This window comes from Blennius ocellaris (assembly GCF_963422515.1).
Source record: "Blennius ocellaris genome assembly, chromosome: 11".
NCBI lineage: Eukaryota > Metazoa > Chordata > Actinopteri > Blenniiformes > Blenniidae > Blennius > Blennius ocellaris.
The window spans coordinates 21,407,236-21,420,325 of NC_137660.1; the positions used below are offsets into that span (position 1 = coordinate 21,407,236).

The window sequence follows — 13,090 nt, forward strand, 5'->3', positions numbered from 1 at the left end:
ATTCAATGATATCGCATTCCATGTTGTGCTTGTGGAAGCACAGCACTCCATTCTATCTCTCCATGGTGAACACAAGCATTAATGCATGCAAATCTATTACATAAATTAATATAGAACACTGTTTGCATGTGATGTCATTCGCAACTCATAATGTGATAACATCTCATACATTACCAGCTGATTATTATAATATGAACTTTTCTTGAATTTAAGCTATTAGTTTAATAAGCATTTATCACATAATGAGCCACAATTGCATTATGGATTGCTACAGATTTTTCCATGGTATTGTCAGCTGCAAAACACGTGCACACCGGAAGTGCAATCTATTTTTGAAAGCATGAACCACTTCTTTTGTAGTCATCTTTCCATTTATACCAACTTATTTGAAGGTAATTAAAAATATATATATTTATTTTTTATTAAGACAGTTTAATTGGGTATGCTATTTGTGTTGTTACTTGAGATGAAATGTGATTTTATGAGAATTTACAACAACTGCTTCCTATTTTTATTTACATCCAAAAAATAAGCATTTATCACATAATGAGCCACGATTGTATTATGGAGTGCTACAAATTTTTCTCATTGTCTTCTCAGCAACAAAACACATGCACACCGGAAGTGCAATCTATTTGCAAAAGCATTAATCACGTCTTTAGTACTTAGATTTCCCTTCTTCTTATACCAACATTCTGGAAAGGTATAAAAAAGATCATAGTTTCTTTATTAAGAGAGTTTAATCTGCTATGTTATTTTTGTTGTTACTTTAGGTAAAACAAGTTCTTTCACTCATCAAGCCTCTTCATTAGCCTTGAAGGGGGGATAATATGAAATGTATTTTCTTATCCCTTCTCCTTATATAGTTTCCTGTTTCGATATTAAACGTTTTTAACAAAACTAAGAAGCATCGTTGAAGCAAGTTCTTTTCAAGCTTTTCAACACTGCCTGAAATAACTTCACAATCGTGCAAAATCATGAGTGAAACAGATAAGATCGTTTGGCTATATGTAAAGACATACATAGCGGACGTCCGCTTTATAAAAAGAAGCCTCTTATGAGCACACATCTGATAATACTTTCAATCACCTCTGGATCCCAGTGGCTGTTATCAGTAACCCGCATGAATTGTATTCACTGGTGTCAGGAAGACACATTTTATACTCTGAGATTTAAATGATTCAACAAAAGTTGGGATAGTAACCAGTGCACACTGCTGCCATTACAAAGGCTAACACTGAAAATGATTGTTTTCAAACTTCACCACACTAATTTCTTCCTTTTGACGAGCTCTGCAAATTCCAGTTACAAGGGGCAACAATAGCAAAAACAAAACAAATTAACTCAGGCAAGTTGCATAAGTGACGTTGCTAAATCTGTAAAGACTGAGTTCATGAGACTCTGCAGAGCCGCACAGCAGTGCTTTATGCCTAAAAACCAAAAGTTTCAAGTACAACTGTGTACTCACGGCAGATGTCAGGAGTCCTCCATGCAACGCAGACCCCGGCCTCATTACAAGCTTGAGCATAAGCTGCTACCGCAGTGCAGAAACACTCGCAGTCTCCTCCAGTGTCGCAGGCACATGAGTCTTCCACACAGTTTTCATAAAAAGGAAGAGGATCAACCTGTAGAGAAGGTCAGAATGAATGAGAGATATTTAAGGGTATCTGTTGTATTGTCAGCCAGGAGCTGTACATCAAAACCTCATTCTCACTGTTACCTTTTTGTGGCACTGTTTGAATGTCTGTCCAGTTATAATGCTGCACATCATTTTTGCCCAGTAATGTCGATGGGGTTTTGCTTCACAGGGCCTGACGTTTGCCTCCATATCTGGACATGAGCTGTGCAATTTCCAGCTGTTTGCAAATTCAAACAGGCTGCTGACGACCATGTTACCCTGGGTAGTGAAGTCGTTCTGTCCATCACCATCAAAATTGCCACACAGACCACACACCTCTCCCTGAATGGCACAAAAAAAGAGTTTGTTGCTTATTGACACATTTTGTCACACACGGACATAAAATGATTGTTGTGCATCTTCATCATGTTTTATCAGTGTTATGATGGAAGAAAACAATCATTCGAGAAAGCAAGAGCACACAGAGGTTCTTCCCGTCATTATTTGAAAGCACTGTGACGTACACTATGCAGTGGTTCCATCAGGATACGGATGGTTGTTTTCCGATCCCACATCACTGCAACCCCAATGTCGGACTCCAAGACAATGTACAAGCCAACTCTTCTTATTCTGTACTTGATCTCAGGGCCACGTTCCAGATCTTCTTCTTTATATTTATTCTTAAAAAAACTGATTTCCTTTTTCTGTAAAGAAGAAAACAAGATAACGGTAGCTTGTCATGAGTGTTCATGTATTCTCTTATATATAATGCTTCAGGTATGGACAGCACCAGGTACTAGCTTAAGTCCTTACCCCCATCTGGATCCTGACAGTCTTGGAGCATGTGGTGCCTGTAGAGCCACATGGGATGTTCTCGGTGATGATCGCAAAGTTGTACTGAGCTGTTTTATTCCCACAGTTGTTCTTAAAAGAGAGAGATTTTATTTTTCATTTATATTTTTATTGATTGAAATGGGTTCTGATCACAGTCAAAATAATGTCAACAATAAAAATACATTGCAGCCACTATATTCATTCATGGACGTTTTGAGAGATAAGTCACATATTTACAAAATTGTAAGTAGCTTTACAAAACTGCTCCCAAAATGAGCCATTTAATGTATATTACAAGAAGAGATGTAAATGTTTGAAATATTTTACTCTACTTCAAAACCTGGACTAAAATAATCTTGCTCGTAAACTCGTCTTTAAACAGAACATAACAAAGCTTTGGTGACAGAGGTCGGCTCAGCAAAAGCATTTTCTAGTGCTTTGCAGTGGAAATGTGCATGTCCAGAGAAAACTTTGGCGTGGTTTTTACTTCATTGTTGCATCAACTGCAAAATTGTCTCATCTACATTCTACGGTCACCATTTGGAAGACGCTTTGTATGATCTTTCACATTGTTTCCATATCTATAATACATGTCCCAGCATTTTAATTGTTGTAACGGTTCATGACAATAAACAATGAAATAGTGTAATAAAAAAAATCCATAAAATATAGCAGTTTCTAGATCTTTCAAGAACACATGTCAAACTCAAATTTGGTCCACCACATTTATTTATGTGGCAGCGCAAGCTCAGGGCAGAGTGACGTTAAGAATTAAAAGAAAGATTTAAACTGAATTTTTTTTAATTGACTATTGTTTATGCACTTTTACACTTTTACAATATCATTTTTATCAAGTAGTGAGGTTTGAAAAATTGATGCAGATGAAAGGCTATTTCATGTACGATGGGGAGACGAATACATGTTTGTGCTTCAAGGCAAATTAAGAGCATGTATTTTGTGTTATGAGGCGTGTCGGCTGTCAAAGAGAACAATATAGGTCCACATTTTGACACCAAGCACGGAGCTAAGTATGCCAAAGTTAGACTTAACAGAGCAAAAAGCAAATATAATTTTTTTTTATATCTATGCAAATGCATATGTAATATTTGTGAATATATATGAATAAGTAATAAAGTCAGAGTTAGTTAAAATTGAGTAGTTACATTTATTTTACATTATATATATTTTTTTTACATTTAGTTACATTTATACTCTCTTACAGTTAGATTTGGCCCTTTGAGGGCAACCATTATGCTGATGTGGCCCTGCGCGGAAATTAGTTAGACACCCCTGTTCTAGAAGGACTGGATTATAAGTAATATAAATATGTAATTGACTATGAAGATAGTGGTAAATCTGTTATGTGTACTTGCCTCATATTTGAAGTGTCAAGAACTGTAATTATTGTCATCAAGCATTAATGACTGACCATAGTTATTTAACTTTCATGTGACATTTTTGAATAAATGTTGTCAGACTGACATCTGATAGTTTGTAGTGATGTGTGCTATGGGTGATTTGGGAAACAGTTTTTACCTTGACGGCAATATAAGAACAATTTCCCTGAAACTCGTAAGATCGCTGATCAAACGTAGAGTAGTGTCCACTCCCATAAACAACACAAGTTCCTGGACATTTCTTTTCTGTGCACATCCATGTTCCACTTTTGCAGGTACTAGACATGTCAGAAAAGGTTTAATGTCATAGACTGTTGCACTACAAGAGTAAAACAGACAGGCAGTATAAATAAATGATAGATGATGAGTATCTGTGTAAGACATGCTCATACCAAGTGTTGCACTGGTTAGGGATTTGTGTTCCCGGGACAAAGAGATGGCCATCATGCTGACAAGGACAGTCGCTTTCTCTCACACAGGCACCTTTGCCATCCTCAAGGAGTCCATCAGGACACCGACAGCCAGATTTACACTCTGTGGAGTCCTGAGAGAACCGAAAGATCACATGGATTGAAACACAAATGTACACTGTTATCTATTAAATTGTTTAAAACTGTCTGCAAACTATTGTGCGTTGAACTCAGGCCCTGTTTACATGACAACAAACACAAGTGTATCCGCAAAAACTTTCTTCACTTTTGTGGGGTCCGTTTACGCGGCACCAGTGTGCAGATCTACTGTATCCACAAAGTTTTTATCCTGGCTCCCAAGGTGGAAAGATTCTTTCACGGTCGCTATTCCCTCCTGCAGAGACTGCCGGAGGCTACGGAGCCTATTACTGCGCATGTGCATCTGTCCCTCTCCCTTCTGCTCATCCACTTGTAAAATAACATGGCGGACCATAGTGTTATCACTCGCAGTCCGTATTCTAGTTTTACCATCCATATCAGTAGTTTTGGAGTTGAGACACAGCCCTGATAGCATCCGTTGTATCAGTCCATTCGGATGTCGGGTGCTCTCCATCTTCTTTACGTTTATAACGCATTATTCTCTGCACATGTCTGTGTGGTTTTATTACAAAATCAAGCAACAGCGCCCTCACGTGGCCCGTCATATGAACTAAATCGTTGTCTCTGTGTCCGCTGCTGCAGTGTAAACGTACTCCTTTTTTTTTTTTTTTAACAGATTAGGTGTTGTCACGCGAAATGTTGTCTTGTAAACAGGCCCTAAAATGTACACCTTCCATACTGTAAAATAGAATCCGCCAGTTTATTTGGAAAGAAATATGACCCACGTAAGGAGGGTAAAGGACAAAATCTGTGTGCTGTGGTCAACAGATTATCCTTCCCAGGCACAGCACTGTACGACTCAGATTCTTTTTTGTTTCCACCCTCATCAGATTGAGTGAGGAACTCAGCTATCTGGGAGAAACTTAAAGTCAAGCTGCTTCATCCTCGACTTTGAGAGGAGCCTGTTGAGGTTGTTCAGGCACCTGATTAGGATGCCCATAGCCCCTGGTCTCCTCCCATTAGAGGTTTATGAGGCATGTCTGATTGGGGGAAGGCCTCGAAATCGGCCCAGGACTCACTGGAGAGATTATATACCCTTACCCCATCTTTGCCCTCTGTACTGCCACCACAACTCCATACAGATAAAGCAGTTAAGGAGATGGATTGATGGTAATGTGCCAATGTTTTGTTTTTTAAATTATTATCATTATTAAAATTGATTCTTATAATGCTTGTCTTGTGCTACTTTGAAATTGAAATTTCCACTCCGAAGGAAAACATTTTTTTGTCTTTTTTTATTTGAGAATGTCATGTATTGTGTCACCTTACACAATCGTTGCTGTCCAGATTTGAACAAGTTCGAGCACACTGCAGACCAAGCTCCCCTGCTCCTGAACAGTTGAAGAACACTTTGGGGTCAGGACAATCTGTTCACAAAATAATGGAAAGAGGGAGAAACTGATTTAGCACACATAGTGTGAACCCAAGCCGGTGTTGTGGAAACAGATATTGGTTAGAAAATAAAACTAACCTGATGAACGGGCTCTCCAAGAATGACAATGAAGCATCCCATTGGTGCAAACACTAGGAAAAGCCACGGAAAATACATTGGTTGATAATATACTCCAAACTCTGTAAATCCAGTTGGGTGATAAATAAGCACAGAACAAAATGACAGTATGATATTTTTGACATATGCTCTGCTCTAAACTAAGCTGTTGATGTCAAATTACTACAATTATTATACTGTATACTGCACTTTGACTTTTACCAACTCACTAAAAATGTAGATTTTATCAAATTTTTGTAAGATTGGCACTACGGATTTGCTTGAGCCTGCCGTATACGTCACACAGTTTATCTATGTCCAGTATGATAATGATGGTTCACCACAATGGTTAATGATCCACATGTTTAGCAGTCAATGTCTGATGCAAACCGCAAATAGGACTCTTCTAGTTCAGAGGTCCACAACCTTCAACAATCAAAGAGCTATTGTGACCCATTTCCCACTGATCAGAGCACACCACATCACCTGCGCCGCCTACATTTGACCACACTCTCTGTGGTGGGACTGCGCAACAGAGTTAGGTCTGGGTGCACTTTGCCTTATCATACCATCCTGGTCCACCCCGCTCCAGCATGTACTGTGCAGTGAGACCAAGGCTCAAGGAGCCGGAGCAGAAGAATGAACGAGCCCCGAGTTGCCGACCCCTATTCTCTAGCTCCAACTTCTAGGCCAACGACTGCCCTCAGTCTCACTTCACAACAGTGAATCTGGTATGTTTTGCATAAATATTATATGATTTTCTTTACTTTATCATACTAGAAATCGTACCAACATTATAATTATCAACAAATTATTTCACAGCTCTAAATGTTATCAAGTCCTGAGTCTTGATACTTGATCAGAATTCCAGAACTTACTCACCAGTGCTCATTGTTGATGCTGACAGACTTCCCAGGTTTGATGTAGACATCGTTATGGTAACAGGGACATTTTGTCATGGGGACACAGGTGCCATTGTCATCTGAGTAGAAGCCCTCAGCACATGAGCAGCCATCAACAGGAGAGAAGTCAAAGCTGCAGCTCTGCTGGTTTGAGCCCAGAGATCTGCAACTCATCTGGCATCTTTGATGGTTGTAAGAGAAGGTCTGAGAGGCTGGGCAGTTCTTCATGTATTTATCTGTTTGGTAGACAGTGTCAGTGTACAGAGTTTTAGTACTAACATGAAAGAGAAGATGTCCAACTATTACTGAGCAGTATCTTAACGAAGTGAAAGACACTCTTACCACACACAGTCTCGCTCCACTCAGGCAGCATCACTCCCTTCGATGCACAAGCTCGTGCATAAGAGGAGAAAACAGCACACAGGCAGGCTTCACTCTTCTCACAGTTACAGCTGGCATAAGTACAACGCTGCAGAAGACAACACACTGTTTTAGAGAGTGACAGTCCAATCCAACTCAGTGAGAGGCAGACAAGAAGCTTTCATTGTACCTTGTAGTAAATATCTGGATCCACTGCTGAGTGACACTGTGTGAATGTACTATTTGGACTCAGCAGCAAAGCACACCAGTGTTTCGCATATCGCTCTGAGAAAAGAGGACATGTAACACTTTGATTAATAAATTAATACAAATATGTGAGTAAACAAAGTGATTGAACACGTCTCCCACCATTTTCCACACTGAAGGAGCAGGGGTCATCAAGTCTCTCCTCTCTGTCCGGACACATTAGGTTAGCCTTCCAGGAGTTTGTGAAAGTTGCAGCAGTTCCTTCAACGATTCCCTGAGGAGTCTTCATGTCATCAGACAGGATCATGTTGTTGTTCCCACATAAACCTGGAGGAATAAATCATTTTACATAATCCTTAAATTGAGAAAAAAACAAACAAATATTGGCCGAAACCTGACGCAGGTCTTTCTGGGTTTAGTTCAGGATTTCAGAATGGAAAAGGAATTGTGAGAATTACAGTCACAAATATTTATATCTTTAACCTCTTTAATATGTTAAGAAAAGTACAGCAATTTATTGTTACTTCTTTATCTGAGATCATCCTCCACTTGCAAACTATTTAAGTTTTCATGTAAGATCCTAACTCACCGTTAACATTATACAAGCAAATTTCTCTGGAGACTCCTGTACGGATTCTGGACTCTTTGAATAACCATAAATCTTCTACTGGGACCTGAACAAGCCTCAAATTACCCAGGCCACATGGCTCAATAATATGGAATTGGATTCAGAAAGGCAAATTTCAAAAGTGTAAATTTAGAAAAAAGCAATAATGTTTACTATAATCAGCATCACTCTTCTAAAAATTATTTAACTGTGAGAATAGGCGGGATTTTTATGAAGACATCTAAATCTGGACATATTATTTATGATCAAAACAAATATAAATCTTACCTCGTGTCTTTTGCTTGTAGCTCGGATCAAGTTTGACATAGACTTGCATGATGGGAACATGTTGAATCTGAATTTGTAACCCAAAACTGGTCTGGAGCAAGATGTGGAAGGATGAGGCATGAAAAATGCTGATGTCTCCTGCAAGGCAGCAGAAAATCAGAAAGAGGAGTGTCGGATATTGAAGCACGAGTGAACATTGTCATGTTTCCTTCAGAGTTTTCTTCACTGTCTGACTCACCTGAGCGGTACGGCAAAGTGAGGGTCTGCATATTCTGCTTCACAGTGCCATCAGTAGTGAATATTAATCCCTGAACAGAAAGAGATTCTTTATAACAAATCAGCAAAAATGTTTGTGATTTATAACATTTCACCAGAGTCTGTATCTCACGTTGTTTCGGTCGTTGTTGAGCAGGAGTTTAACGGTCTTGAGACACGTGTCAAACTCTTGGTGTGCACACGGCATCAGCTGTGCCAGAATGGTAAATTTTTGACTTGACTCATCCTGGAACACAATTAATTGAATAAATTATACAGTTTTGAAGGCATAGACACATTGAGTTGAGCAAAGCAATGACTTTTCCCACCTTTTTCTCAACTTTGGCCAGTGTGTAGTAACAGTTTCCATGAAAAGTGTAAGTTTTCCCATCAAATGTAGTTACATGTGAACCCTCTTCAATGGCGCATAAAGCAGGGGTTGGAAGTTGGCTACACTCCCATACACCCGCCAAGCATTTACTGGAAGAGACACAAGTGATTTATGACATTGTCAGAGTGAAGGTGACACATGTCAATTCTGAAACACTTTAAAAAATAGTGAGATCAGAATTAACTGTGAGTTAGAAAAGATTCCACTTCCCAGTGGGAAGAATTTAATGAACAGCAAACTAGTAAAGTTGATGGTTTCTGTAATCTACCAGATGCAGCTTTGACATTGCTCAACTCAGCTGCAGTATGGTGAAAGGAAATGCAGTAACTCCGTATAAAAATAAGTTATAATGACAAATTAAGAGATGTACAGAAATTGCGCATAAATGTCCTGTGAAAATAAAATGTACCTCTTGATCTTTTAATTGAGTAGCACTGCTGCCATGGTATTATCATGTGTTCGCTATTAATTGAGAACTTTCAAACTGGTAACTATCCCAGTTTTAATTATGCATAAATGCAGTATGTATGTAATGACTGAATAAGTGACGTACCATTCCTCCTGGTCCTGTTTGTAAATCTCACCAGGGTTGTAAATCTTATCATGTTTGCACTGACACTCAGGCTGATTGATGCATCCCCTCATGGAGATATCGTCGAATACAGTCCCTGCAACAGACATTCTTGTTTGTATGTATATGTTAACTAGGAAACTCTAAATCAAGTTTTATTGTGATCAAAACATAAAAACAGAAATATATGTAGAGCACCAACCAGGAGGACAGAAGCAGCCGTCCATTTTGTGGTCCTCACAAAGTGAAATTGTGTCTTGATGTGTGCAAGTGTCCATGCAGGGAGAACCACTCTCCTCATAGACCATGTTGTAGGGACACAGTTTAGCTGTGGCGGTAAAAAGCAAAACATGCAGTTCATACTCATATATCAAGGCAGGGGTAAATTGTCAAAATGTTTTCAGTGAGTATACATCCCTTTTCAAACTTCTTAAAACACTTAAGCTTATTTTTATGCTTTTAATCATATCAGTGACAATGAATTCTACACATATCTGCACTTTTTAAAAATGATGTTTTAAATGTCCTTTCAAAGATCCCCAAGATGTTTCACGCTGATTTCAGAGCAAATGTACTGTGTAAAGTACAAAACATAAAGGGGGACGGCCAGGGACAAAGAAAAAAGTGTTCTGTTACCACAGAAGTGAGGCGTCCTCCAGTTGGGGGGATGTCCTCCTGCATGGGAACACTGACGAGAGAACTCAGACAGTGTGCTGCAGACACAGAAATCATTCGTTATGTTGTTACAGCCGCACATGTCTTGCATGCAGGCCTGGATGTATGGTTCAGGGTTTATCAGGGCGGTGCAGGAGCTCCAGGACTCTGAACGCAGCATCTTTTCACATGTGGTTCGCTAAAAAAGACAAAAGAGGTGGTTGGTTGAGGTAATGTTTCTCCATTGTAAATTGGCAAATGTCACTACATATCACAATATTTGAATCATTATACATTGTTAGGTTAGAAACTCACAAACTCCTTGCATGAATCTTGCAAAGCCACAGCCTCTGAAGAGTCTTCATCTTCAGAGGGGTCTTCACATTCATCATTCGGACGATGGACTTTTTGTTTGTTGCCAAACTCAATGGGGTTGAGGTTGAGACCTGCAATGTGGGTACATTCATAGTGTCACATGCCATGTTGCAGATTAAATGTAAGAAAACAGAACAAATGATGCTATGTACCATGAGGAAAGGCTCCATTGAATGCTCCACAAAGTCCACAAGTGCGGTTTGCATAGTCTTCATCGACCTCCACCTAAAAAACAACAAAAAAAACAAAAACAAACAATGGATGGATTAGAAAAGTTTAAAACTATTTTGTTGACACTGTCTACATTTATTATTGTCTGCCAAACACTGACACAATACGAAACATTGTCAGTATTATTTAGTTTATATCAGAACAATTCAGATTTCTACTCCTTTGAATGTTGTGAGTGACAAAAGGGTTCTTTCATAAAATAATTCAAAACTTTGGCACTTATATGTCATGAATAGTCAGCTCAATCTTGAATCAGAAGCCATGAAAATGTCAGCTGCACCATTTTACAGGGGTTACAACAGCAAGTCATTGCATCTTTTCAGGAGACTTGGATGGTTTTTATGTTGGGTGGCATTCCAGTCGCAATCTAGTTTTAAACCCACATTAACTGACGGTCAACACTAAACACATTGCATTGCAAAGGATAAACCTTTGAATATGTTTATAGTAGCCTTAGTAACCTCAATGTGATCCTGATGCACTTCTAAAATAACCTGGTACTCCATATCAAATGAGGATCTTACCATGACAGCGTCCTCGCCGTTCCACATGACAGTGACACCGACTTTGGACTCGAGTTTGGTGTAAGCAGCATTTTTCTCCACTTGTACTCCCAAACCCATGTGTGGCAATGTGACACTGATTTAAAGATTATTTATGTTTTATTGTTATTGATCGAATAGCATGGAAAATTGAAACACTCTTCACTCTGGCACAATAAAGACAAATTTAATTTCAATGAGATAGTTGTTTGTTTTAGATTTGTTCTATAAACTTACTCGTTGTCGTTCAGAGTAACCACGCTCTTGCTAAGGTTGAATACAAGGTCGTTGATGGTTACTATCACATAGCTGACAGTCGGGTTTCCATCGTTGCTGTCCCTCTTCATGTGCACTGAGAACTCTTGGTAGGACTCATGGCAGTCGGAGACCAGGTTGTATTCACACATACCAGGAAAGTGGTATATATCACCATCAAATGTCTTGAAGTGCTCTCTGCCCCATGTGCTACAGATGCTGCTGACATGGTTACGAACTGGAGAAATACAATGAGAAAAGGTTATCAACATTCTTCAATGAATTCACATAAATTTTGAAAATCACGACTAATTTATTTCATCCTATGCCCCATCAGTGTCAGAAGTGTGGTAAACTGTAATAATACATGAATGCATGGCAACCAGCTGCCGAGAAAGTACAATATTTTGCATCTTACCCAGTCTGGTCTGGATTTCAGTGACTTCAGCAGCAGCCAAAATGAAGAAATACAACCACAGGACTCTCCACTTCATTGTTGCCACTGTTCAGTCACCAGAGCAGGGAATCATGGGCCATGGTCAGTGGCTCCTTATATTAGGATTGTTTATTTGTTCCCCTCCCACCTTCAAGAATGGTGGCTCTTTTCTCCAGGATGTTGACAGCATGTCATTAATATATATTTGATTCCATTCTAATATTTGTTGATTATCTTCCTCATCTTCAATGTCTCCTGAACAAACATCAGCCTTCTGGAGAATCTTGTGGTAATGCTGTTGTTTTGTTGGCATTGTAATCAATCACTATCACATGACAAACATAAAAAGACAGAAGCACAAACACTCACTTTGACATCTACAAACAATTTAGGATCATCATTAAATCTTGTACCCAGGGTTTTGGACTGTAGGAATCTGGAGAAAACCATGAATGCACCAGGAGAACGTGCAATTACCAGACATAAATGCCTTGGCTGGAATTGATCCCATGATATCACTATGATGGGAGGATGTTGATCATTGCTGCACTGTACAGCCATTGAGTAGTTGCCTCTCATCCAAACTATCTCAGCGTATTGAGATAGAAACATGCCATCCCTGAATAAATACAAAGGATTCCGTGTAAGAAGCTATTAAACTTCCATGTGGGAGTGGATGTTTGCCCTTGGAGGAGCTCCAGCCTCGGAGGGAATTTGAGAACATCCAAACTCATGTATATTTGGCTTTAATTTCCAGGAAGCACAGCTGAAAAGGTGAGATGAGTGGCGTAAACAGGATTTCAAAAAGCGGCACAGTATTCATGTGCTCTCCAGCAGTGTGAAACTAATCCATCCTATTAATTTAATTAACTGTTTTCTCAGTTCAGGGGTCTGCTATCTTTATGACTTAATGAGAGTTTTCTTGAGCGAGCACAAATGAAAATATTTCTGGAGCCACAAAACCAACTTAACATGAGAATGACAGCTCATAAAGTTGCATATGTAGCCACTTTGGCGACTTTCGTCGAATTGTAGCAGTTTGAGCTATTTCAGCCATTTTATTTAAAAAACATTATTTTTAACCAGTTCTATTGCTTTATATATTTTTT

The 13,090-nt window shown here is 39.1% G+C and overlaps 1 protein-coding gene across 1 annotated transcript; it reads right to left on the bottom strand.

Moving 5' to 3' along the window:
• Positions 1 to 1,430: 1,430 nt before the first annotated feature.
• On the bottom strand, positions 1,431 to 12,039 carry LOC308136421 (mucin-2-like; the record flags this gene model as incomplete). The annotated part of the gene is made up of 22 exons (XM_080504758.1): positions 1,431 to 1,625; positions 1,817 to 1,960; positions 2,432 to 2,542; positions 4,325 to 4,393; positions 5,688 to 5,785; positions 5,890 to 5,942; positions 6,790 to 7,045; positions 7,152 to 7,278; positions 7,360 to 7,454; positions 7,539 to 7,703; positions 8,272 to 8,409; positions 8,510 to 8,579; positions 8,660 to 8,773; positions 8,856 to 9,006; positions 9,471 to 9,585; positions 9,691 to 9,816; positions 10,125 to 10,341; positions 10,458 to 10,588; positions 10,670 to 10,742; positions 11,273 to 11,387; positions 11,528 to 11,783; positions 11,964 to 12,039. 22 exons carry the CDS (start codon positions 12,037 to 12,039, stop codon positions 1,431 to 1,433), a joined length of 2,895 nt encoding a protein of 964 aa, XP_080360884.1.
• Positions 12,040 to 13,090: the final 1,051 nt, after the last annotated feature.